General features: G+C 58.6%; 1 protein-coding gene across 1 annotated transcript in view; it reads right to left on the bottom strand.

Annotated features, from left to right (window-relative positions):
* Window positions 1-358: 358 nt before the first annotated feature.
* CFAP77 (cilia and flagella associated protein 77) overlaps window positions 359-26,904 on the bottom strand; it is a 105,872-nt gene continuing 79,326 nt past the window's right edge. The window contains exons 5-6 of the mRNA XM_090276033.1: window positions 23,398-23,499; window positions 359-1,119 (exon numbers count right to left, since the gene is read on the bottom strand). Of these exons, the coding sequence (XP_090132159.1) occupies window positions 997-1,119; window positions 23,398-23,499 (225 nt within the window). The 3' untranslated portion in view covers window positions 359-996. The remainder of the gene's footprint in view (window positions 1,120-23,397; window positions 23,500-26,904) is intronic.

Below are 26,904 nucleotides of genomic sequence, written 5' to 3'. Positions count from 1 at the left end.
CTCGGGCAACCGAGTGATGAAGGCTTTTGGCTCCAGCAGCCAGGTCGCTGCTGGTCTCCTCTATGAGGCAGGAGAAACGGGGGGAGAAGCAGGCTTGGCGGGAACAGTCAGGTGTCTGTCTTGGCCGTGTTGGTTTGACAAGAAACCTTGGACGCCTGCGTGGCGGCGGGGAGCGGGCAGCGGGAGGAGCGAGTCTGGAATTCGGGGCGGGTCCTCAGGCAGCGCTGCCGGGCGCCGGGGAGGACCCTGTGCCCCTCGGAGCGTCTCCGCGTGGCAGCGGCGTCATTGCGAGGTTTGAGGTTGGTTCTCCCACCTGTCCTAACCTTGCTGGTTCTCAGATAAAGACAGAAGGCGAGGATGATGCATCGCGTTTTAATTTAAAGTAGGTCAGTAGAGACTCTGTGGGAAGAGGCCAGAGAACATGCAGAGAGATTGAGGGGACACCCGGCCGGGAGTTTGGCTGAGGCGTCCCTTCGCCTGGGCCCTCGCAGCCTGCTGCTCACCCAGAAGCCTCTTTCTAAGGGCTGACCTGCGTGGCCCTCGGAGGGCCCCAGACAGGCAATACCGCCCATGGTGAGACAGACCTCAGGGAGCCCCAAATGGAAACACGTTTGGAATACAGGCCAAGGGCCTTCAGAGCACGCTGCTTCCGCGATCTCCGCAGGAAACCACGGTTGTTCTTAATGCTTAACGGGCAGCGCCTCGGGGGTGACCCTTAGCCCGGGGTCTAAGATCTGCCTCGTGACGCGGGTTGATCCTATCGGGTGGGGGCTTGAGAAGAGAGGGTGGGCGGCCTGGGGGGAGGGGCGCTGGGCTATGGTAAGCTAGGGTTGGCTGTCCTAAAAAGGGGGCACTCTTAGCAAGAATCATTAACCTAAGACCAGAATCTGAGGTCCTTGCGGAGGCAGAACCCATGTAAAAATAGGGGAGTGTCTTATGTGAGTCGGGGCGAGAAAGGGGCATCTTCCTGGAGTTTTCTGCTGTGTCCCAGAGACTTTAGGGGTGGGTGTAGTTGCCCATTCGCAGGGTCCCCTGGCGCACGGCACGCTCTTCCCGGTGGGCTTTAAAGGCTTTCTGGCGATCGGCCTCGGTGGGGAAGGTATCAAGGTGGGGGCCCACCTGCGGATGGAGGGAAGAGCGAGTCAGTGGGCGTGGGTGCTCTGGAGCCCCCCACCCTGGGGGCTCCCCTCCTCCTCTCCCCTCTCTCACCTGTCTGCCCATCCTGCACCTTATAGTAATAACGGAATGGCTATGAGAGGGAACGGAGCGAGGAGTGAGAGCTGGCGCAGGGGTGACCGGCTGCGGGACACGGGCGGCTGCGCAGGACCAGCACAGCATGTTGTCCCCTCTGCCCCGCTCATCACAGGGGACATGTGTGTTATGAGTGAGTATCCCATGACGGTGGCCGGAGACACTGTGCAGTGCCCCTGAGAGCCAGCGTCCTCCTTCACGGGTTCACGCCCCACCATTAACGCCCCCCTCAAGCCGCCCCCTCACAGGGGGCCTCCTGGCACTGTCCCTTGCACTCCTTCAGGGAAGGTGACTTTGTTTCCTTCCGGCCGGGAGGCAGCCGCCTGGGAGTCCCTGGGCCCACGCAGGTAAGGGAGACAGATAAAAAAATTTTTTTTAAGATTTTACTTATCTGTGTTTTAGAGAGGGGGAAGGGAGGGAGAAAGAAAGGGAGAGAAACGTCAGTGTTTGGTTGCCACTCATGCACACCCAACCGGGGACCTGGCCTGCAACCCAGGCCTGTGCCCCAACTGGGATTTGAACCGGCGACCCTTTGGTTCACAGGCCGGCACTCAGTCCGCTGAGCCGCACCAGCCAGGGCGGCAGGTAAAATTTTGTGCAGGCAGTATTTCAACTGAGCCCTCCTGCTCCGGAAGTGGTGGCGAGGGAAAGCCCCTCCCTCTCTTGCATTTGTAATGTCACCTCAAGGGCTGAGAACACCCCCCTCAAATGGCTGTCTCCCTCAGGGTCACTGATGGGAGGCACGGGGCAGGCAGCGCTCTGCTGCTTGTTTATCTCCCCCTCCCCCCTCCTTCCCCCTCCCTCCTGTGCCAAGGACACAGCAAGCACATGAGTGCCCCCGCCCCTCACAGAGCTGTCACCTACAAGGGGAGCCACATGCCTAGTGACGCAGCTTCTTCATTGCTGTGGTCAGAGTGGCAGGGGCCGCGCGGTACGGTGAGAACTAATGGCGTGAGCCCCCCTCCCGGGCCTGGGGGGCCGTTCGGGGGCAGACACTTCTGGGGACACTTCTGGCTTGAAGGATGAGTGGGGGCTGAGGGGACAGCATGTGCTCGCCCGGGGGGCCCAGGCAGCCGAGGTGGAGGACTGGCAGGTGGGCTCCTTTTGGGTTTGCTCTGCTGTGTCTTCAGGGTAAAGCAGGGCCCGTGCCCTAGGGCGGCCGGGAGGCGGGGGGTTAGTGAGGCCAATGGGGCCGCCCACAGCACTGGGTGCTGACCGGAGAGGGGAAGGGAGAAGAAGAGAGGGGGAGCTGTGGAGCGAGCGGGGGGGCGGCACGGGGAGTTTGTAGGGAAAGCATCTGGGCTCGCTGCCTGAAATCTGGCGCATCACGGGGCGCGGAGGCCTGGGCACCCCGTCCCGCGGGGAAAGTAATGACCCTGAACAAGAGCTCGTGGCCCAGTGCTGGCTTCCTGAAGGCAGAGGACTGGCAACGTCCCTACTGAGGCCACATGCAGAGCAGATGGGACCTCCTGGGTCCTTGAGACCTGCATCTGCTGCTTCCATGGCTTCGGGACGCTGCCACCCCCCACCCCCACTCCCACTCTTACGGTCAACGAGACCCAAACCTCAGGTCCTGACCCTGGGTCCTGGGAGCTGTGCTCAGCGTCAGGGCACAGCAGGAGCATCGGGGTGCAGGGGGGCCTGGCAGAACCCGGCCTGACCGTTCACCACTTCGCAGACGAGAACCTGGGGCCCAGAGGGGTTCGCCCAAGGCTGGTCCCGCTCCCACAGGGAACCCATGGCAGACAAACTGTTTTACTGCCACGCCCCCAACCTCTAGGCACGAAGTCCTGGATTCTTTCTAGAATGTTCTCCTGCAGCTGCTGCTCATGCTGAGGTGTGTTAGTTAGTTATTCCAGGACATAAAAGCGGGATCTTCATCTCTGCAGAAAGCCATGGACTCTCTCTCCTCCAGGAAAAAATAACCACTCACAAGTGCTAACATGGTAAAGACTGTGGCCCAGCTCTGGGGGCTCAGGGACCCTTTACAAGTCCCTTCACGGACCTCGGTGGCAGCGTTTCCAAGAGCCATCAGAGTTCCAGCCGCGGGTTCCAGATTTCCTGGGGATGGTCAGGGTTTCCCCGGCTCTGGTCGCCCAATGCCCCCAGATCCAGGGCTCAAGCCTGGCGCTCAGCGCGTTTGACCAAACCACGATCTTGTTCTCAGCTTCATCTCCAGCTTCAGAAAAATTCCCAGCAGCCTCACAAAAGTTACTGAGAAGAGAGGAAACTAACCAGAAAACGAAAGGCTTCCAGGGTACACCTGGGTCCCCCCGGCAAGGATGGCTGATCTTTGCTGTGTGATGTGATGTTCCTGACACCCACGGTTCTCAGTGCGGCTGGCGTGTCAGTCTCTGGGGGCCTCGTGGGCATTCCGCCTGCTTCGAATGCCCAGCCGGCTGGGACTCCCTGGGCCCCACGGTCTTCTGGAGCATTCAGAGCGGCAACAGTCCTGTCCCTGGTGGCCGGTCACCAGAGGCTCCTAATGGGGGAGCGGATCTCTGCGTCCCACGCCTGCCGTCTCCGCACACAGCAGCCCTTGCAGACCCACGTCTTAGCCTCTGGAACCTGTGAGCGTGGCCTTCTCTGGAGAAGGGTCTTCGAAGATGTAGTGAAGGATGTAGAGATGAGAACTTCTAATTATTCAGAGGGGCACCCTGACAAGCACCCTTATAAGAGACAGAAGACACAGATGCAGAGGGGCCACCAGGAGCCACCAGGAGCTGGAAGAGGCAGGGAGAGGTGGGTGCTGCTGAGGCTGGGTGCTGGTTGCGTGCAGACTCAAGCAAAAGCTTACCCTCCATGGGGGAGGGGTCTTTTCTGTACCCATGCAATCCCCAGTGCCCGAGCAGGACACGGGAGTCCACAGAGAGGGGGGCTCAGAATGCGCCCCAGGGCAGGTATGTCTGGCGGCCACAGTTGGGTCCCCCAGCAGCTCCCATTGGCAGCCACGTTGCAACAGAAGACTTGGGGTTTGCCGGGCATTTCACACCGGCCTCAGAGCATCCAGCTGTTGCCCCCATTTTACAGCTGGGGAAACAGAGGCCCCAAACAGGCTGAGTCGCTCACCCCGCGTCACACAGTGTGAACCCCGTGCGGTGGGACTCCGGGCCCAGATTTCTGGGGCCAAACTCCGCCGCCTCATAATAAATGCTTATGAAAGGAGTCGGTGGAAGTCGCTGCCGGGAACGTGTGGCTCCGATCCCGCAGGCTCGCTTGCTCTCTCCTCCAAAAATAGCGGCTCAGCCGGAGATGAGGATCCTAATTACAAGGCAGGCCTCAAGCTGTGCGTGGTCACGACCCTGTGGACCCCCGGAGTCAAAGGATGAGAGCCGTGGAGCAAGGAATTCCTTCGGAGAGGCTTCTAAATTAAGCCATCTGCAGTCTGTCTCCGCCTGGAGCTAAGAAATTGTAAGGGCTCTGGCAGGAGACAGCTTTGCTGAATGGAGCTGAGTCGCTCTGAGGTCACTGCAGGTAAATAAGAGGCAAACAGCAGGGCTGCCAGCAGCCCCGGGAGCCAGATGGGGGGGGGCTACCCCGCTCGGCTGAGGCGCTGGTCCTGTTTGAATGGGGCGCGTCAGATAAGGACCGGGCGCCGCCACCACTGGTGAGTGAGGCAGGCTCCGTGCCCGCCCCCGCGGACGGAGGGAGGCCGCCACCGAACACTCCACGTGTAATGACTTGTTTAATGACAATTCAGTAAGACTGTCGAACTCTACGTCCATCTGGGGGCAGGAAGGTCTTTCTAGAGATGATGAGGTTCCTCGCCCGGGGAAGAGGAGGGGGACGTGTCCCAGGTGGTTGGGAACAGCCCGGGGCTGGCCCTGCGCAGAATGAGGGGAAACGAGGCCAGGAGGTGCGGGGACGAGGAGCCGCTGTTGGCTCCTACAGAGACTCGTAGTCTGCGCGCCGTTCCCTCCCCGGCCACCGGACTGGGATACAGGTTCCTCGGTGGCCAGGGCTGGGAAGGACCTTGCGGGTCACGGAAGCCCACGCTCCCGTTCTGCAGGTGGGAGGCCCGCAGCCTGAAGGTGGGGAGCCGTCTCCCCGGCAGGGCTGAGCCCGCAGCCCGCTCGCCGCCTTTCCTCCGGGCCACTCTCTGCCCTCCGCGGTCCCCACTTTGCCCCTGGGCCTGTATTCTTGGGTTTCACCTCCCAGTTCCTTTGAGAGCATCCACACTTTTCTGATCCACTTTCAATGAGCCAACTTTTCATTTGATTGATGCCCTTGGTTGTCAAGTTCTGCTCTTGACTCGTCATGATTCCTTCTTTGAGTTTGCCTGGTTCTTCCTTTTCTAGCACTTAGAGTCGTCTGCTCAGCTAATTACCTGGTAATCTCTCCCTTCTCTGATCTTAGCATTTATATACCACGGCGGCCGCAGCTACGTGGCCCCCCTAAACTTTCCTCACAAGTCTTGGGTATACCGTTCTCTTTTCATCTAATTTTGATCCAGTTTTGTTTGGATTTCTTCTTTGGTCCTTAAGTTATTTATAAATATGCTTTTACATTTTCAGGCAATTTTGTGAGTTACATTTTGTGACTGATTTCTAATTTAACGTCTTTGGTGCCAAAGTCATCTGTGTGAATCAGGTGCTTTGTTAATACTGGTGGAGATTTTGCTTTTTATGCTTGTTCGGAAAGCCCAACCCGCTTTCCACAGGAGAGCCCTGTGCAGAATGAACCAGCACCGTGATGGAGAAGGTGCCCCCGTGACCTGGGCGGGGGGTAAGGTGTGGACGGGGTCCTTTCATTTACACGTGAAGTATTTCCCTTCAGGGGTATTCACTGGGTCTCCGCCTGGGCAGGACTCTGGGCCAGGCCTCAGGGCACAGGGAGAATTCAGAACGCCTCTGCTCCCATAGAACCAAGAAACCGGAAACAAAAATACAATCACACAACTCATTATCCAATTCCACTTGTGCCAAGTATTTAAAGAAGTACCCGATTCTCTAAGACCTTATAATACACAGAGACCAAGCTCATCCTTTGGGGCCAGAGAAGGCCTCGTGGAGGAACTAATGCATAGAGTCTCAAAGGACAAGGCGGAGACGGTGGCCTTGGGTCCCACAACCATAGGAAAATGGGCAGAAGAAATGACCGAGCCATTGGTGGTGGGGAATCGGCGGCCACCAAGCACAGGAATTGAGGCTCAGCCCAGCGGCCAATGAGTGAACAGCTCACGGGAGCAGGCAGGTACCGTGTCACGCCCATCGGATTGGTTACAGGAGGAACAAGTTCGAGTTGGGAATAGGAACCTCATGCACTAGTTCACTGGGACACCCACTCAGACGGGGGGTTTGACGTTCACACCCTGTGAACCGATGAGCCAGTGTTTCGATATACACCCTGGAGAAACTTCCAGAAATGTCCACAGAGAGATGTGTACAGTAGTCTTCACTGTGACACGGTGGTCGGTCCTCAAACAGCTGCATGTCCGTGGGCGGCCGGGTAAACCACAGGTGGCCAGGTCATGCCGTGGGGTACACGGGGCCAGTTGAAATGAACACCCCACAGAGGCACTGTCCTGCAGGGCGGCCACCAGCCATGTGTGGCCATTTAGATCTCAGGTAACCAAAGCTAAAAATCTGCCGCAGGGACAGCGTTCCAAGTGTTTGGCCCCCTGTGGCGGTGGCTGTGGTGCTGGGCGGGGCAGGCGGGGCACAGACCCCTCGCAGGATGGGCCCCTGGCCAGCCGCCCCAGGTCTCCGTGAATCAGCACGCACGCATCTCCAAAACTGTTGCGTGAAGCCAGTTTACAGAGTATGATGCCGTCTTCCATGCAGAGCGTAATAAAACTCGCACGATGACCCCCTGCTTTGTTCAGGCACGTGTCCGGCTCTGCCGAAGAAGAAAGACCTGGAAGGAAAGAAAACGCCCAGAGGCTCACCTGGGGTGGGTGGGTGGGGGTGAAGGGGTCAGAGAGAGCTGGGTTTCAGCCTGACCTCAGGGGCAGGGGGCGGGGTGCAGGGCTCCTGCTCCATACACACAATTTAGGGAGAGTCATTCTGTTCCTCAGCAGAGGTTTGTGCATGTTTCCATCTGGAGAAGTTTCGGGACCAGCCTCGGTGACTTTGGCTGGCACTGAGTTCCCTGTGGCTCCTCCCTGTCAGGCTGTCCCTGCCTCACGGGGCTGGAGCTCCTCTCAGTGCCTAAGAAAGTGTCCAGGACCCAGGAGGTATGACGCTGGTGACTTTCTTCGGCCTGGTGGCCATGGCCTTGGGCTGGGCGGGACAGCTTGGTCCATGTGCTGAACAGTGTGTGGCAGGGTGCCTTCTCTTTCCTCTGTCCTTGCTGCCTTCTTCCCTCAGCAGGGGGCCTCGGCTGAGCGGGGGCACTGAGGCAGCCGCAGCCGGGCTCTGTGTGGCAGGAGGGCAGTGGGTTTCCTTTGCGCCCCTCCCCACGTGCGGGGGCGGGGTGTGTGCGCACACCAGCCACGGAGCACCGACCCTCCGCCGGGCAAGCTCACGGGCTGAGCAGCTGCCGTGTGCCCGACCCATCCTACCGAAAGGGCCAGCGGGGCCAGCTGACTCTTCAGTCCCCTCTCCTCAGCCACAGGATGGTCCGCTGAAAGGACTCCAAGTCTCAGCCAGGTCTGGGGGCCGGGAAAGCAAAAGGCAGGATTTCAGAAAAAATAGCCAGATAAAAAAAATAACCTGCCAAACAGCTAACGAAAAAAATGACAGCTATAGAGATTTTAGTTTAGGTTTTTTTTTTTCCTAAGTGACAAGTGCTCGGGTGACTGGGAGAGAGATTTTGCTTTAGAAGATTGAGGGGCTGTCTTCTCTAATGAGGGCACTTGGCGATTATGGATCAGTCCCAGGTCAGTAATTTCTGTCAAGCTGGGAGCAGCTGGAGGTCAGAGGCCCCGGCACAACACACATCCACGCAAGACGTCATTGGCCAACGGGCCGGGCCCTGAGCTCTGATGTAGCAGGTTCAGGAGTTGAACTAATTAACAAGGGTGACAGGCTCTCCTGGGACAGCTGGTCCCTTATATTGTTATTCTGCTACCAGCTCTCATTTCTCTGTGGTCCAAAAATAGACATAGCAAGGACACAGCCCCGGCCCTCCCCGCTGACACACGCTGTGTTGCAAAGAACATCCAGACTCGGCTTAGAAAACAAACTTCCTGCCTCTGCACAGGTCTGCCATGAGATTTTGGAAACCGTCCAGGTGAGGGGGCAGAGCAATGGCTCCCTGGGGACAAGGAAGGCCGTCCCCACCATCTGAGGAAGGAGACTGAAGCTCAGGAGGGTTAAGACGCTGGTCCGAGGATGCCCAGCTCTAAGCGGGAAGCTCACCCTGAGTCCCAGGCCTGAGCCCCGCTCACTGCAGGGCTCTGAGGCTTGCTGGGCAGGAGCAGAGACAGTCCTGGGTGTCTCTGAAAAGGAGAACCAAGTGGCTGTTCCCAGAAGCCAAACCGGTATCTCCCGATCACGTCCGCGGATTAGCCAAGGCTGGCCAGTGGCGGCTGAGGTCCAGATGGGAGAGTGGTTCTGTTTGCCAGACGCTGGTGGGTGAGCAGGAGGGCCACATCAAAGTGGGGTCGTGTCTGAGCTTCCCGGAAACCCACTCCTGCTTCTGCAGCTTCTAAGTGTAAAGGTTTCAGGCAATTGAGCATCACAACGGACACGCCAGACCCGCCCTCGTCATGTGAGGCCCTTTCACGGTGGCCAGGGGCCACCCCTGCCAGACTCCCAAGACAGAATCTGGGCAAGGAACACAGATTTGACTTAAGTGGGCTGTTCTTATTTAAGTGGCCTGGACCTGGTTTTTTTTGGTGTGTGTGTTTTTTTTTAAACAGCTCTTTCTGAGCTATAATTAAGAACATCTACCCGTTTAAAGATGGACATTTAGGTGGCTGCCGCTTTCTGGCTATTATGAGTAGCGCTGCTAGACACACGCGTTCACGTTCAGGTTTTTGTGGGGATGTGTTTTCGTCTCTCTCGGGAGAGCAGTGGCTGGGTCAGACCGCAGCTCTGTGCTGAGCCTTTCAGGGACCTGCCTCGGGATTCTCGCCAGCAACGTAGGGGGGTTCCGGTTTCTCTGCCGTCTTGCCAGCACTTGCTGTTGTCTGTCTTTTTAAGATGGTCATCACAGCCTTCCCAGCGGGTGGGACGCGGCATCTCGGTGGTTTTGCTTTACCTTTCCCTGGGGGCCGAGGGGACTGAGCGCCTTGTTCCTGCCCCCTGGGGACCCGCGCCTCTTCTTTGGAGAAATGTCCGTTCACACCCTCGGCGTTTCACTGCCGAGCCGTAGGAGTAATATTCGCGTTCATGGGCGCCGTCCCTCTCAGCTTTATGATTTGCACATATTTTTTCTTCTTCTGTTGGTTACCTTTCACTTTCTTGATGCTATCACTTGAAGCACCAAAGTTTAAACTTTTTTTTTTTAGTATTGTTGGTTTTTGTTTTGTTTTTAATTTTTAGAGGGGGGAGGGGGGAGAAAGAGAGGGAGAGAAACGTCAATGTGTGGCTGCCTCTTGCGCACCCTCAACCGGGGGCGTGGCCCGCAGCCCAGACATGTGCCCTGACTGGGAATCGAACAAGCAACCCTTTGGTTCACAGGCCAGTGCTCAATCCACTGAGCCACACCAGCCAGGGAATAACAAAGTTTTAGATTTTGATGACGTTCACGTTATCTATTTTCCTTTGATGGGTTATATTTTATTTCCTTTTATATACAAGTCATCTTAAGGTAGCACAGAGAGATGAGGAACTTTTGGAGACCTGGCGATGATCTAAGGCAGGGGTGGCGGCCTGGTCTCCCCTGTCGGCTCTCACAGACTGAGGCCGGCCGACGCCTTTTCTGTTCCAAAGGGACTCAGGCTGAATGGAGGCCCGTGGGAAGGGGGCGGTGACTGATTGGGAGACCTGCCCGGGGCACAGGTGGGACAGGTGCTGGGCTTGTGCTCTAAGAGATCAACATAGAGCCTCTGAGCAGCCAGGGGGAAGAAGGACAGGGCCCCCACGAGGAGAAGTCCATGTGTTCGTCTGCTCTCCGCCCTCCCTGCCTCCGCAGGCCACTGCAGGTCCCCTCGGCTGGGGCGCCGTGGGTAGGTGAGCAGGAGGCGGCAACATGGGGACTGGGGCCCGTGAGCCGGGAGTCTGCGAGGGCTCCCTGGGGTCTCGTTACTCAGAGAGCAGCCGGCCCTGATTGGGCATGAGTGCGGGGACCAAGTCATCTCAGGGGACGGCAATGTGGGCCACTCCTGAGGAAGGGCTCCTGCTTTTTAAAACCATTAAATCCTTATGTAGGAGGCAGAGCAGAGGGAGGAAGCTTGCTGGTGACGGCTCACAGTGGGGCCGCAGGGGAAGAGGGTCCCCCTGACGACAGCTTCAGTGTGGCCCCAGCGCTGCCCTGGGCGTCGCGTCTGGCTTGGCCAGGCATGGCTCCCGGGGCCCTGGGTTTCCTCCTGGGCCTCCACCGCGAAGCCGCCCCTCCCTCCGTCATCAGGGCTTTGCCCCTTGGCTTCTCTTTGAAACACCTCAGCCCAAGGTGAATGTCACACTGGAAGCCGTTTTGCAGGAGCCAGAGGCAAGAGCGGGAAGAAAGACCCCTTCCCGGTTCCCCGTTTCTCGTCCCCACCTCGGAGCCCCGTCTGACACACAGACACACAGACACACAGACACACGCACGCAGCCCGGGATGCAAATGATAACCGCCGAGCCATCACTTGTGAAGCTTGACAGAAAATAATGAGAAACACTAAATCTTTTATAAGGTCAACACTCGCCTTCACCGAGCAGCTGTCAAACAAGAAAAGAATTTAGCGCCGGAGCCTCGGAACTTCCATCGGCTCATTAAGCCCAACAGGGCCGGGCGTGGCGTGGCGGAGGAGCCGGGGCCTTCCGTTTGGTGTCAGTAATTTGCGGCGGAGGCGAGAAGCAGCAGCCGGCGCCGAAGGGGCCTGGGGGCGGCTGGGGAATCGTTAGCGCGCCAGGAGCGGCCCCGGCTCCTAATTGGAAGCATTGGGCATTATCAACGGAGGATTTGCCTCAGTTCCCTGACAGCTCGCGGGCCCGGAATGATCGCCCACTTGTCAGCGTAAAAGACCATTAAAAACAAACCGTTTTGATTTAATTGGAGGCGGTGCACCGCAGGGCCAGGTGAGCAGGCCGTCAGCCCCGCTCGCCCTCGCTGCCGCCTCTCCCCCTCTGTGATGGGGCCGGGGGCGGGCCGGAGCCTGTGTTTTCCAGATTTTTCGCCTTTCAAAACCTGTCTGAGCAAGGACTGAAGGGGAGAGGGAAGGAGACGTCCCGGCGGCCGTGAGGCTGTCTTCAATGGGGTTGTCAGCAAATGCAGTGACAGGCAGAGCCGCCAGGAAGAGGCCCCTTTTCAGAGCCCAGACGAGGGCGGTCTGCTCTCGGTGCTATTCTTCGGGGGGTTGGGGGCGTGGCCGGGAGGGTGCGACTGCAAGTGGGTGGTGGGACAGTCCAGCCGGGTGCTCACCCTGCCCACCCCTCTTAGAAATAGCAGGACACGGAGGAGGGCCGTGGTCCGCTCACCTCCATGAGTGGGAGAGGGGACTTATTTTATCTGAAGCCCAAGGGAGAGCTCAGGATGGACTTTGTGAAGGAGACGTGCCGATGAGACCCTTGGAGGAGGCCCTGTGGATGGGACAGACCCCGCGTCGGGGGCTGGGGGCTCAGCGCTGCTCCCCCGGGGCAGCCCGGGTGACGCCTGGCTGAGGACGCTGCGTCTAGGAGGCCTCTTGCTCTGACACTGACCTAAGCTCGCCACGGCTTCCCCCTCCAGGGCGGGGCCTCCGAGCGGAGCACCTGTCTGTGTGTGGCTTTCAATCAGATGCAGACCCCCTGACGCCAGGGGCTGTGTGTTTTGCATGTTGCATCTCGGTATCAGGAACGCTGTGGGTACTTGATAAATATTAATCGGTGTTTGCCAGCTCGCACAGAGGTCTATATATTTGTGTATTAATCTCAGCCCTGTCCCACAGCGGTGATCTCATCTGCCGCCTACGGCTTCTGCGACAAGACAGCGCTTGCAGGAGTACGCGGGGCTGGGGGGCGTCGCTGAAGCCCGGGGCGGGGGGCACTCCGGCCGATCCCCTCACAGACCTCCACGGCGCAGCCCGATGAATGGCCAGGCCGCGGGGAGACGCCAGACCCCCGGCGAGCGTCCAATTCCAGGCTGCACACTCTGCTGCTGACTTTAGGCCACGGTGACTCCTTAATTACCGCCTCTGGAAATTTACCCGACTGTGCTTTCTCGGGGGCGCTGGGTGGCTACCGGCGCACGGCGCCTCGGCTGACAGTCTTTGATTTTGCGCTCGGCTGCGAATTAAGTCCTTTGCTGAGCCGTCCACACGGTGCTGTTTTGTGCCTTACTGCTCATCCACGTAGGCTGTTGAACAGCTGCTGGGGTACGGCTGGGGACGCCGGGGACACACTCAGATGTGGGGGGCCCATGGCCCACTGGGGCGGGTGCACGTGGTGAGGTTTCTCTTCTCGGAAGAATGAGCAGGGAGAATTTTGGGGGGCGTGTTTTAAGAGGAAACAGAACCTCTCTGTGGTTGACGAGGCTGACCCTGTGAAGTCACAACTGAGACTAGGAGAGTTAAGTGTCCTCAGCTACACAGCGAGGGTGTTCATGCCGCACCCTGGACCCTGCTCTGGGGGATGGCAACAGACAGGAGACCTTCAAAGGTCTTCGGGTAACTCTACTGTTAGGGACATGCTGTAGACACTCAACAGACCTCGGCTGGATGGACGAACAGACAGATGGATGGATGGATGGATGGCCGGACTGATGGATGGGTGGATGGACTGATGGATGGATGGCTGGATGGATGGCCGGACTGATGGATGGATGGCTGGACTGATGGATGGGTGGATGGACTGATGGATGGACTGATGGATGGACGGACTGATGGATGGGTGGATGGACTGATGGATGGATGGATGGATGGATGGGCGGACTGATGGATGGATGGAAGGACTGATGGATGGGTGGATGGACTGATGGATGGATGGATGGATGGATGGATGGATGGACTGATGGATGGAAGGACTGATGGATGGATGAATGGACTGATGGATGGATGGATGGACTGATGGATGGATGGACGGACTGATGGATGGGTGGATGGACTGATGGATGGATGGATGGACTGATGGATGGATGAACGGACTGATGGATGGATGGATGAACTGATGGATGGATGGACTGACGGATGGGTGGATGGATGGTGGATGGGTGGGTTAGGAGCCTGGGATAAGACATCAGGGCCCTTAGAAATGCATCTGAGATTCATGCATCTTAAAGAGCCTCTCCATCTGATTTGTTCAGTTTAACATCTAAGCAGAAGAGGTGTTTTCAATATTTGTACCTTATCTCCTGACAAGTGATTTGAAGGGGCCTGATGAATTTTACACGATCTGAAATAAGATATTCAAGGTCGCATAGAGCAGAGACTTTCTGAAGAAAATGTGGTCATACTACCCATCCCGGGGGTCCCGGCCCAGACCCTGGCCCCCTGGCAGGCCCACGGCGCACCTCAGACATGGTGGCTGCGGAGTTGCTGTTATTAGTGGTATACACCCCTGGCTGGTTTAGCTCAGTGGATTGAGCGTCGGCCTGCGAGCTAAGTGTCGCTGGTTCGATCTTCCAGTCAGGGTACATCAGAGAAGGAAAACTCTGACTCCAAAAAACCTCCGCTGCCTTGCGGCATACCTCTTCTGGGGAAAGGCTAAGGGAGTAAACCCCGACAGAAAATCCGGAGCCGGAGTCCCTAAGGCGGTTTGACGTTGTAGTCAACACCGGCAACTCCTGCGGCGCACCTGAAGCCAAGCTGTATCGACTCCGTCTTTCCCTTGGACCCTTCAGCTGCGAAGAGAGGGGGGGTCTGCTGCATGGGCAACAGCAGACCCTCCATATCACCCTGCCCAGGCTCTGTAGCTTCAGCTCCACTGGAGAGGACACTCCAGCGTCATCGCAAGATGTCAATTCAACACGGGAGGAGACAGATGCCGTGTCACTCCCGAGTCGGACTGCACAGCCATTCTCGGCGGTGCAGATGGACACTTAAGAAGCTACACCATCGTCTCTCGAGACGGACGGCTGCCGACGACACCCCCGATGGTAGTGTTTTCCTGCAGTTGCCCCAAGAAGGGGATCTTCACATAGATCCTTGTATTAAATGATTCAAGTGATACCGATGGGCGTCTTCAACCACAATTTTGTTCAAAAACATGTAGAAAGGCAGCGGGAGGCGACAGCTTTTCTATGACTCTGGATGAAAGCAGAGGCTGCGGCCCTCAGTGGCAGAGGTCACGGCCTCTGGGTGGCCCACGGTCACTGCCGCATGGGCTCCTACCTTTTGACGTTCAGAATTCTCTGCCCAAGGAGCAGTGAGACTCTCAGCACCCGTGAAGACACAGGGTTGGACCCCGGGTACTTCCGGGGCTCTCACTTAGTAGGGGGACCCGGCGATTCCATGGGGCTCCAGGAGGTGGAAGATAAGAGGAGGCAGACTCCGACGGAGCTTGAGAATGTGTTGCTGGGGACTGAATGTGTCTTCCTAGGGGCCCTTCCGCGTGATGTGATGGTATTTGGAGGCGGGGCTGTGGGAGGGAGTCAGGCTTGGATGAGCTTGTGAGGGTGGGGCCCCGTGATGAGGTCAGTGCCCCATCAGAAGAGACACCCAGAGCGCGCTCTCTTCCCTTCCCCTCCCCCACCTCCACACAAGAAGACGGCCGTCTGAAAGCCAGGAACTTGGCCTCACCAGAGTCCACCCAGGCCAGAGCCCTGGTCTTGGACATCCAGCCTCGGGCCCTGAGAGAAGTCAATGCCTGTTGTTTGAGCCCCCAGCTGCGGTGTTTTGTGGGAGCCGCCTGAGCAGATTAGGGCTGGAGGCGCCACCCTTGCTTCCTTCTGAAACCCCAACAGGCTTCCTGTCAAACAAGAAAGCGTGCCCTCCTGCCACGGGAAATACGTACTTTAATTACAGCCGTGTGAGGGGAGCTGACATCGACCCAGGGGGCTGGGTGAGGCGCTTGCTGAACGTACAGGCTGGGCGGCCATCCCAGACCCACTGGGTCAGGGCTCTGGGTGGGGCCCCGGAATCTGCAGTTCACACCCCTCCTCAGAGGACCCCCATCTGCAGGAGCCGGGCCAAAGCTCATCCGACCCAGGGACTATGGCTCCTCGACCCTCGCCTTGCCCCCACCTCGCAGATGTAGACGCGGAGGCGTCTGGGGCCTGGAGCCTGTGGCGCGGCTTCCGTGCCCCCAGCTCAGCCCTGCCTCTGCCTGAACCCCAATCAGCCTTGGGGCCAAACTACACTTTGAGAGGTGCTCGGGGGTTTTAGCAAGGTCCAAAGGCTTCAGGGCGGGGGGCGTTGTGTTTACTGCGGAGGCTTAAATCAGCCTGAGCAGGGCTGGCCATGACCCCCGGGACACCTGTAACAGCCCGTGTTCCTGCCCGCCGCCCACTTTCCTTCGCAGGCCCGGCACTTAGCGCCCGCTGGCCCCTGACCTCAGGTGCAGGTCCTCAGCACTTGTCAGCCCTTCCAGGGCCTGAGGCCTGGAGGCAGCCGGCAGGAGGGAGCAAGCCCCCGCCCCTCTGCCCCTGGTTAGCTGTGAGCCCTCCTCATTTCTGAAGCCCCGTGACATAAAGGAGGCGGTTTGTCACAGCACCCGGCCTGGCACGGAGGAGCGCTCATCGTGAGCCGGCGGGGCGTGCGGCCCAGAGACCTTCTTGGGTGCCCTTCCCGCTATGCCCCCTGCCTGTCGGCTGGGGCCAAACCCCCCACTTTTGTTTGTTTTTTTACCGCACTCCAAGGCATCCTGTCCCAAGACCTCTCTGAGGAGAGGAAGGGGCCTCTTGGATCATCTCACCCACACTTTTGACAAACCTCGGCTTGAACAAACCGTGATTTTGTCCGAGTGAATCATCAAATGCCCTTTATCTGCTAAAACCTGCAGCTGGCCACCGCCGGCCACGTGCCCCGCAGCTTCGGGTCCCCCCACACCAGCAGCGTCGGTGCCTGGGGACGGAGGCTGACAAGCAGGGACACGTGGAAATGAAGAATTCGTAGGTGACACTGAGCAGGTCATCCCGGAGGTGGTGGAGGAGGACAGGAGATTCTTGTTAGGTCGCCGGGGATTTCCTCTCCTGGGGAAGAAGACACCGGAGGCCCACGGTCCCATCGACTCCCAAAGTTCAGCCTGAGATACTCGCTGTCCCTGGAGGTTAGAAATTGCTGTCTCTGGAGGTTAGAAATATGTAGTTGATGTCAAAACCAGCTGACTTACTCTGTTTTCTGGTGGATGCTCAGCACAAAATTTGAAGTATTCTCATGCCCGGTAGGGGAGAAGAGCTTTCTGGATTAAACTGAAAATTCCCAGGTGCTGGAAGGATCCAGGGGACCGGTCCTGTTAGAAGTGTCAGCTCCCACATCCGCTGTGACGCTGGCCTCTCCCGGCCCCAGCATAGATGCCTGACCTCTCCCTCCTTAATCCGGGTCGCCCCAGGTTCCCCCAGATTCCTCCAGATGACTTCTCTAGCTGCTCCAGGAACTTTGCTGCTTTGTGCCTGTCCCCAGAGCCTTAGCTCTGGTGATTTGTGAGTTGCCAGTATTTGAGCAGTAATGTCACCTTGTGAGCAGGGGCCTAAAAATTCTGTACCTCCGAGGGGCCGCACGATGCAAAGCCAATGAAGCCCCTGCCTTCATCCCTTCTGCATGCTGATCGGAATGATAATGGGGTCCTGCACGTAGGGAGGAACCGTCAGCTGCATCAGGAGCTCTGAAGCATTGTTCCCATTGCCCCATTTCCGCGTGTGACAGCGCCCCGCTCCCCCCCCCCCCCCCCAGCTCGCCATACAGTGCACAGCTGCATGGTATCCATGTTCCAATGCAAAGAGCGACAGGATTTTTAAAATATATCACCTGGGCGGGGACTCAAGGAGAGGCAGCAGATTGGGAAGCTGCCCTTCCTGTAACCAAATGCAGGTGGGCTGCCCGCCGCTGCAGGTGCTAATGTTAAAGGAAAGGAGTTTATTTGCAGGTGCCGGTCACCAGGAAGGTGGGGACTCAAGTCTCAAAGCCCCTCTCCACGTCTCAGTGGAGGCAGAGGTTTTATAAGGAGGGGGAGGGGAACAGAACAAGGAGATCAGGGGAGTGGGTTGCAAAGTTCTCCACGTGCAGACGAGCACAGTCCATTCCAATAAGACAAGTTAAGGTCCCGTGTGCATCATCCCGGCTTCATGACATTCCAGCTTCACGTCATTCCGGCTTCACGTCACCCCGGCTTCATGTCACCCTGGCTTTGTCATTCTGGCTCCACTGTCCAAGGTCAGCAGATCTCCCAGAGCGGGGAGGCCTGAAGGTTGGAGCCTGTATCTTTTGAAGTCAGTTCCTAGGGTTCTTATATAAATGCGCTGTTCACCTACAAACTACACATTAGTCCGAGTCAGCACGTACAGAAACAATGTCAAAGGGACGATGGGCGTGGCTTAGTTTCCAACCGTTACGATTTGCCCCTGTTACGTCCCTGGGTCTGCAAGGAGTGACGCTGGGGCTGGAGACACCTGGGTGAGAGGGGCCCATCTTTCCTGGAACAGTGGGGGGTCCTTTGGAGAAGCGACAGCAGCGGGGTGGACAGGCCCTGCGCCCGCCCTGGGGTTTGGCAGTTAACTTTGCAGCCAGCTATGATTTGTAAGAGAGCTTAAAGGTGGGAAAGAAAATCCTTTTCTTAGATTCAGCGGCTTTAGCTAATCAGCTGCGGCTCTGCGTGTCTGCTTGGCTGACTGCTGATTTCCCCGCCATCCTCTGTTCTGTCAGGGAGCCGGGGGCCCAGGAGAGTGAGGCGGGGTTAGTCTTCCACAAAGACGGGAGTCTGATCCGGAGCACAAGAGCTTGTAAATCAAACTGTTAGCTTAATAGCTTGGGCCATTATTCTAAAGCAGTGGGGCTGAAACGGAAAGCTGAATGAAAATAGTCGATTTGCTCATACTTTAGTGACTGAACGACTATGTAATGTCGGGGTACCGGGGCCCGGTGGTGGGGGAGGCGGAGTGGACGGATGGGAGTGGAGATCTCGAGATGCTTGGGCAACACCCCCCAAAGTGGATTTTGGATCTCCACGTATAACGTGGACCCAGCCATAGAGATTTGGACTCGGCAAGTCAGCCGCCTTCACTGCTGGGCAGAGCGCCGGCCTCTGACCTTTGCCCCTGCCGGACCGCGAATGCGAGAAACCAGGGGTGGCCGGCAGCCTGGGAGCGTTCGGGAGCCGTCGGAGGAAGTGGGCTGAAGAGGGACCCGAGCGCTGGGACAAGCACCTGGGAGGGAGCAAGCATCCCCATCCTTTGAAAACACCTAAAAGAATAGCCTTACTTGTTTCGTAAAAGCTACGTGTTCTCACTGGAAGGACTCAGGGCAGAAAAGAGCAAAAGAGAAAGTAAGGCTCAGCTCCCACCTCACCCCCGAGGTCTGCGCTGCTGCTGCCTCTTGGGGCCCCTCCCCCCGACACCTGCCCTTGAACGCACGCGCCTGCCACCATGCACGGCCGCCTCTACCCAGACAGCACAGGTTCTTTCTGTCCACACCACGTTAGTAACGTGTCAGTAAGTACAGACTAAAGTCCTCATTTTCTGAGGCTGTGTAACACATCACATGTTATGGACCCTTTCATATCTGTTTAATATCATGTATGTAAGCCATCGCTTGACTGGCAGCACCCAAATCTCCCCATTGTTGTTGGCACCGCCATAAACATGTGGAGCCCTCGCCGCTTTGCCTCTGGGACGTTATTGCTGGCAGCCTTTTGCAAAGAAGGATAAAGCATCTATTTCTCTTGGCGTGATATCAGGTGGCCGCAGGACGGATGTGTGCTTTGGGCTGGGTCACGTGCGAGAGCAGAGGGCGGCACTGTTAGCAATTCCGCCTCCGCACAGGCTGAAAAGAGAGCTGACCTGGGCGAGCCAGGTGTCTGGCCCACCTGGGAGGAGCTCGAGGAGTTGTCTGCGAAAGGCATGTGTACAGGTGGGCCAGGATTGTAGGCGGGGGTGATAGTGATGATAGTTCCCACCCCCAAGCCTGAGTCACCAACTAAGGCTGTGAACACTGCACACCGCAGTAGTGAAGCTTCTCCAGACTTCCCCATCTAGCCGTGGACCTGTGCAGTTCCCTGTCTGCCCATCTGTCTGTCCATCCACTTCACTCCTTGCCGGTCACCAGCAGCCCCAAAGCAGAAGCATATGTTGGCACTGAGAATGGGGCCTGGTGCAAAGGTACTCAGCAAGATTTGTGAATGAGTGAGTGAGTGAGTGAGCGAATGAATGAACGAGTGATGAATGAGCAAACAATTGAATGAATGCGTGAAAGAATGAGTGAGCGAATGAATGAATGAGTGAATGAATGAGCAAACAATAGAATGAATGAGTGAAAGAATGAATGAGTGAATGAATGAACAAGTAAATGAATGAGTAAACAATTGAATGAATGAGTAAACAATTGAATGAATGAGTAGGTGAGTGAATGAATGAACAAGTGAGTGAATGAATGAACGAGTGAGTGAATGAATGAACGAGTGAATGAATGAACGAGTGAATGAATGAACGAGTGAATGAATGAATGAGTGAGTGATTACCAGGGCTGACCCCATGGCAGCTGCCATTTACTGGCACCTCCCTAAACCTTGCACACATGTGCTCTCGTCAACCCTCCCAGTAGTCCTGCCAAGGGAGCATCACTGTCCCACTTTATGGAAGAGGAAGCAGGGCCTGGGACAGGTAAAGCCACCTGACATTTGGGGAGTGACAGGGTCACCACGTGACCCAGGTTGACTGACCCCGGAGTCGTGAGCACACACAGACACAGCACACTCTCCCCTCCCTGCTGGACGATGCCACCGGGCACAGAAGCTGCTGCCCCCAGCCCAGCGATCTTTCCACTCAGGGGTGGGAGGCCATGAGTTCATGTTTCGTCCCCCAAAATGGGAATCAGAGCTGTTCCCCGACAGTTCACTCTGGCTTTAGGGTCTGCCACCTCCAAGAGCCCCTGTGCCCCCTCCCACATGGCCTCTGGACCAATGAACTTGGGACCATGGAACTGGCAGAGACCCTCAAGAACTCCATCTTCAGATGGAAACTGAGGCCCAGAGAGGATCAGCGGCCAGCCCAGGTCTCTTAGCTGGTGGCATGGTATAAATGTCCTGGCGGAAAGGCCACGGGCCAGCTGTTGGCTGACCCTCCCGTCTGGGCACTGGCCATCTGTGGCAACTGCTGGTCACAGAGACCAGGAGGAGCCCTGGAGGGGACGGCAGCCTGTGTCTGCTGGGACCTGCAGGCCCACCGGGAATCACTGCCTTGAGGGAGGCATCTCCTTTTCTTGGTCCTGCTGGGGCTTACGACCCCGTCAGTGCCCCGTGTCAGGCTGAGCTGCCCGGTGGCTGGGGCGGCTCCCGGGGGCTGGCTGAGCCGTGTAGAAGCCAGCTTGCTCGGTGGCAATGACCCAGCCCGAGGAGCGTCCGCGCCTGCCTGCAGCTTTTCCATGTGAAAGGTGTTTAATTATTTCTGACAGAGTTCAGCCTCGACATCTGTTCGCGAGCGGGGAGAGTTCATTTAGGTTATCCATCATCGTGACAGGTTCAACTTTTTTGGAAGTGCTTTTCCTTTCATAATGGGGCCAGGGCGGGAGGGCTGGGGCGGGGGATCAGCGGCGACGGGACCCAACGCGAGGCAGACAAAGACCTCGGGGGCCTGGTGCCGAGGCCGCTGTGGGCACAGGCGGCCGGATTCCGCGGGCCTCCCGAGTTCGGCCCCGGACAGAGGCGCCGGGGGTGCTGGGCGCTGGCACGTTCGGTCGGGAGGCTTTTCAAGTTTTCTGTCGCTCACTCGTTCATCCGCTTCTTCATTCATTCCGGGCATCTGCTGACCCCCCACTTGGTGCCGGACTGTGCCGGGCCCTGGGGACACGCTGGGGGACATGACAGGCGTGGTTCTAATGGGGTCACATTTAACTAAGGAGGGGGGACACTGAACAACTAATGGGCCAATTAGGGACTTAATTGAAGTGTGCACAGTGCCGGGAAGGGGGAGAAAGGAGCCCGTTGGTGGGAAGAGGGACCTGCCGGGGTGGGGCCAGGCGTGAGGGAAGGCGTCCCCAGGAGGCACCCCAGCCCCGCTGGGGGCTTAGAACTTGGTCCCCTCCCTATAGGGCAAGGCCCCGCCCCTCGCGGAGCCCCCGCCCCCCCAGCAGAACGGAGATGCTGTGCCTGTGAGGTTGTGCACGTCAGCCCCTGGCGCTCCGGTACTTCCCGTCACACGGGTCGTGGCAGCCCCCGCAGGTCTGAGGGTCAGTGCCGGCTGTAGCAGGTGGCGCCCAGGAACGGTCGTGCAGCGGAGCTTCCAGAACCCCGTGAGCGTCCCAGGAAGGATGAAACACACCCCTGAACCCGGTGCTTGCTCTCCTAGTCTTTTTCCCGTGGGTGCTGCGGCATGACAGGCAGGGTGTTGAGCGTGGGTCCTGCAGGCATGGGAACTTGGGTTCCAGGGCCAGCCCCCCGCGGGGCGAGGCCGTGCGCAATGCCTGGCCCGGAACTGAAGGCTGGCACTCCAGGTCGCTCCCGTGGCCCATAGTGGCGTCTTATCCCAGCAGCGTAGGGACTGGGGAGGCCGTGGGCGACTCCGTCCCGTCTCTTCCTTTGAAAACAGAGGGTCGCCGGTTCCTTTCTGCGCTGGTGTTCTTCCCCGGGGCTGGCACTGTGGGGATGCCGGCCAGCAGGACAGGGGCTCCTGCCACAGGAGGGGCACTGTGGCCTGGGCAGGGCGGGGCAGAAGGCGTTTTTCCCTGTACCGCTGCGGGGAGACCCCCGAGCCCTCCTCTGTCCGTTGCCTTGGGAGCTCAGGCAGATCCCAAGTCAGAGCCAAAGCTGAGAGGCTGGGAGTCGGCGCTGCAGAGCAGAGAGCTGAGCGGGGCATCCGGTGCCCGAGGGGCCAGGAGCCCTGTCCCCAGGCAGCACCCCCTCCTCTGATGCCTGAGCCCCCCCAGATATTGGGAGAATCAGAGAGAAAAGAGCAAAGGCGGAAAGGCAGCAGAAGGCGGCTGTGAACAGGGACCTCTGAGACGGAGGGAAGGGGCGGAGGCATGTGGTCCCGGAGGCAGGAAATCGGGAGAGACGGGGAAGCCGGAGTGGAGCGTGCCGCTGGGGTCAGGGTGCAGATGCGACACAGTAGAATCTCGTGCTCCCAGCGCCTCCGGAACTGCCCATCATGTTCCCGTGCACGGGGCGGCGCAGCTGACGGGCAGCGGGGCAAATGGTCACTGACGTGTGCTAACGGAGGCCACTGGGCAGGACACGAGAGGCCGCATCAAGGGGCGAGCAGGCATCTCCGGCGAAGCCGGCAGCTTGTTCGATCGCATTAGGCTCAGGAAGCCACTGGCCCTTCATTGTCTAAATTGCAGTTTAATTCCACGCGGCGGCCGGTCCTGGCTGCCCAGGAGCACTGCTTTGCCCCGCCATCTTCCCGGGGCCAGGCACGTCCCCTGTGGCCTCTAGAGGCTCAGTGGCCAGAGCTGGACACGCACGGTCTGCTCCCCTCATCCTGAAGCCGCTGTCCCCAGGTCGCTCGGGTTCCCTCCTCTGCACAATGCCCCCAGCTCTCATGGGAACCCCTGTCCAGGGACCTCTGCAGGGCTAACGGCCGAATGAACACCCCTCACTCCGGAGGTCCGGAGCGCAGCGGCTGCTAGGTCACTCTGGGTGCCTGTCATGCGCAGGAGACGTTTGCTCCCACCTCCCAGGGATGCCGCCCTGTGGGAGGTTTAGTACTGGTAGCATGGAGCTCTCTTGTGTCCCCAAGTCCCCAGGGCAGGATGTGGTGCTCCCAGGACGCCATCAGTGGAGGGGGTTTGACCCAGACACCCAGGCTGCCGCGGTCAGAGCCCGGCTCGACGTTTGCGGGGTCCTGTCTGTGGCGCAGGGACAGTGAGCGTGAGGGGCCAGTGACCCAGAGAGCTCGGCACCGGGCACTTGGGAAGTGCTCGAAGGGCCTTGTTGTTGCTGTCAGGCCCCTGGGAGGCTGGAAGCCCACCGGGCGTGGCTGTGCAGGGGACAGGTGGGGCGGGCAAGGTGAGTGGCAGCCGCGCGGGGCGGGGGGCTGGGGGGGCGTGAGACTGACCTTCTGGAAGTGGGGCATGTGCCAGAGGGCATCCAGCGTCACGGGCGGCTTGTGCTTCCTCAGCTGGCTGCTCCGGGTCTCGTGAAGCTTCCCGACGGCCATCTGCAAGCAGAGACATGCAGAGGCGGGACGGTCACCCTGCTCCCCGGCAGGCCTGCACTGCAACCAGCCCACGTGAGGGCAGAGGCTGGGAGCCTGGCGCTGCACACCAACAGGGCTCACTTTTCTCCTGCGCCCACCCCTTCTCCGAGTCTGAGTTCTCGGCTCCCGCGCCCTTGCTGTGCCCCGGCCACCGCTCAGTGGACTGGAGCTGGGGCCACAGTGCCCTCCAGGTGTCCGGTTCATCCCTAGAGCACGTGGGGTCTGGCGTGCAGGCTTGAGGGCAGGGACACGACCCAGGCATTCTTGTAATTTCCTCCACGGCTAACACAGCCCTGGCAGGCGGGCGGGGCTCCACAGCGCCCGAATGGTGGCCGCCTCTCGGTCACGGGTGCTCGCCATGGCCTTCTCTCGGGAGACGAAGGACGACTCCTTCTGGGAGGGGCTTAGGGGCTCAGCTCAGAGCCTGCAAAGTCTCTGCTGTGGCATTTCTGAGGCACAGGGGAACTCCTGGTCCTCCTGAACTGCATGCCCGTGCCGCTGACAGATGCCAGCCAGCCCGTCACGGGGTCCTGGAGCCCACAGGGTGTGCTTTGGCCTGAACTACGTCCCTTCCAGTCACATAGAGGAGCCCTAACCCCCGTGACTATATTTGCAGATGGGGCCCTTGGGCAGATCATTCAGGTGAAATGGGGTCCTGAGGCTGGGGCCCTGATAGGACAGAACTGGTGTATCTATGAGAGGGAGACACCCCAAGCGTGTCCCACGGAGAAGAGAGCAGGTGAGGACACCAGAAGTCTGCTGTCCGCAAGCCAAGGAGGGAGCCCGCAGGGGAAGCCAGCCCTGCCCACACTTGACCTTGGCCTGCCAGCCTCTGGGACCGCGAGACAGTGTTTCCGCTGTGGAAGCCGCCAGCCTGTGGTCCTTGGCTACAGCGGCCCGAGCTCACTAACACACACGTACAAGGCCTCCGGCTGCCGAATCAGTGGGACTCCGCCTTCCCAGCCGCCCCATGTGGGCAAACCTTAGCCCACGGCTGTGCTCCTTGCCCAGATCCAAGATTCCTTGGGGAAGCGAACAGGTAGACAGGAACTCTGCCTAGAGGCTTAAACAGGACCTCTGAAGGGCAGAAGTTTCAGGCCCCCAAAACCCGGGTCTGCCCAGGTTTCACCGGGGTTTCGTCTGCCCTTCATGGCAATGTCCTGCGTGGGCAAAGCCTGGACTTTCAGCGTCTCCCACAGCCACAGCCCCCTGTGCCCGTGGCACGTGGGTGGCACCGTGACCAGTGAGAGCTGCCCGAGTTTAACTGAAGATACCGCCATCCCAGAACTCCTTCTGGTTTATCTCATTAATAAATTATGTTCATTTTATTGAGAATGTTGGTGGCAGCTTGCAAGCTCTTTGGACTGGTTACCCTCTGTGCCTTCTAGAACGACTCTGAAACTTCAGCCTCGAACCAAAGCAGGGAGGCGATGTAGCCCGGGGTAATCGGAGGGACGCAGGCAAGGCTGGTGGCCTCTGCCAGCCTCAGGTCCCTCCAGAGGACGCAGGGTACTGATGCCTAACGAGCAGGTCACCGCGGGGCTTTCTGAGGTGAGCTCTGAGCGGAGCGTCTGGCCCAGGAAGCTTGCTCGCTGGAGGGAAGCTGTTACCCAGCGTTTCACTGGGGGTCATTACCGTCCAAAATGCGGGACCTCCTCAGCTGCTGCGCGGACAGGCTTCGCCTTGGATGGCGGCCATTCGGCCTTTTAAACCCACCATCTTATCGCCCCCAGTGAATTGTTTATCAACTCCAGACAACAGCCGCCGGCGTCTGGCCGGGCTGCGTGTTCACAGCCGTTTGTTTGACAACGTGGCAGCCACGAAGGGTCTTGGAAGAGGAAGAGAACTCTGGGGTTGGTTCAACAGTGTTTTCTGAATGCCTACTATGTGCTAAGCATGGCTCAGGGGACCTCATTTAATGTGGCCGCCTTTTCTGCCCGGTGAAACAATTGAGACCCCAACATAGAACGGTGACTCATTTGAAGTCACACCCACGGAGAGCAGGTCCCAACCAGTGCTTGGGGTGCAGCCGCTCACAGGAGCTACTTTTGGGGGTGCTCCGCTCACAAAGGAGGCGCACGGGCTACGGGATTGCCTCTAGAGTCAGAAGGTGGGTCCTGGGAGGCTCGGGGTTCTATGGATTTGCAACACTCTGAGTTGCCGTAAATAGCTGCTAATTAAAAAATACGGCTCCCCACTGGGGCCATAAAGCAGCTTGTAGTGGCACACGCTCCCCCTGAAGCTGGTCATTACCACGGCAGGCTGACTTTCTTGAGCCATTAGCAGAAAAACTAGTCAAGGGCTGCTTTCTGGGTGTGATTACCACGCTCTGTGCTTTAATGAGCGCCCAGGTGTCGTGGATCCTACTGCCTGCTGGGAACCGCTGGGAGGGGCCTCGGCTCCCTGCCTCCCGAGCTCTTCTGTGCCTCGGGGCCTCTCCTGGCCTGGCCTAGGGACACCAGGGTCCCAGGTAAGACTCCCCCTCGGGCACTGCCGCCGCACCCCAAGCTTTCCTGTAATCAGCAGGATTGGGCCTCGCCGTCAGGAACGGCCGGGCTCTGGGATGGGACACGCCTGGTTGGGGCCTGTTCTGATGCTGTGGCCATTCACTCCGCGTCTCGGGGCCTCCGTTTCCCCGTCTGAAGATGGGACACACTGACGGGGTGCTCAGGAGGACAGCGGGCAGGGAGACGGGGTGCGTGCTCAGCCCCGTTCTCAGCGGGGAGCAGGGTGCAGGGACGTTGGTCGTGACTCTCGTGACAGCCAGAGACACCAGTCATGCCTCTAGTGAAATCTGTGAGGCGCTGCGTGAACACAAGGCCATTCTGATTTTAAGATGCTCCGTCTCGCTCTCCTGCCTCCTGTGCCATTGAAACTGGCAGTGGGTGGACGTGGTCTGTCCCCAGCTCCACGGCCCTCGGGTGGGCAACGCCTGCCTCTCTGAGCGCAATTTCCATGCCTGGGAAGCGGGGGTCATGAGGTGGTGCAGGTGATGCACACAAAATGTTTAGCACGGGGCCGAGTCGTTCATTTGAAACAAAATGCACTCCTCACGTGTAACACGTGTGTTCTTTATAGCACCTTCCCGGAAGTGGGTTTTCTCTGTCCCCTTTGCCTCCTTAGCCTTTTTGTCATGGGCCAGTGCACCGGGGGGAGCCCCTGCAGAATTGCCCACTCTTGGGGCTCAAGTAGGGGTTGAATCTGACCATCACCAACACCCTCTCTGACCCTGTCTGGGATCCCCGGTCGGCACAGCAGCGAGCAGCCTGCTTCCCCGCCACCCCCAGGGACAAACGTGCGTGGAGCTCAGCCTCAGGGCGTTGCCTGGGCCAGCCCTCCCCTCCTCTGCCCCCCCCCCCCACCGTC

This window comes from Furipterus horrens, unplaced genomic scaffold (assembly GCF_987537825.1).
Source record: "Furipterus horrens unplaced genomic scaffold, mFurHor1.1.pri manual_scaffold_4, whole genome shotgun sequence".
NCBI lineage: Eukaryota > Metazoa > Chordata > Mammalia > Chiroptera > Furipteridae > Furipterus > Furipterus horrens.
The sequence above is the reverse complement of the archived record's forward strand: the minus strand, read 5'-3'. Positions and strand labels throughout refer to the sequence as shown.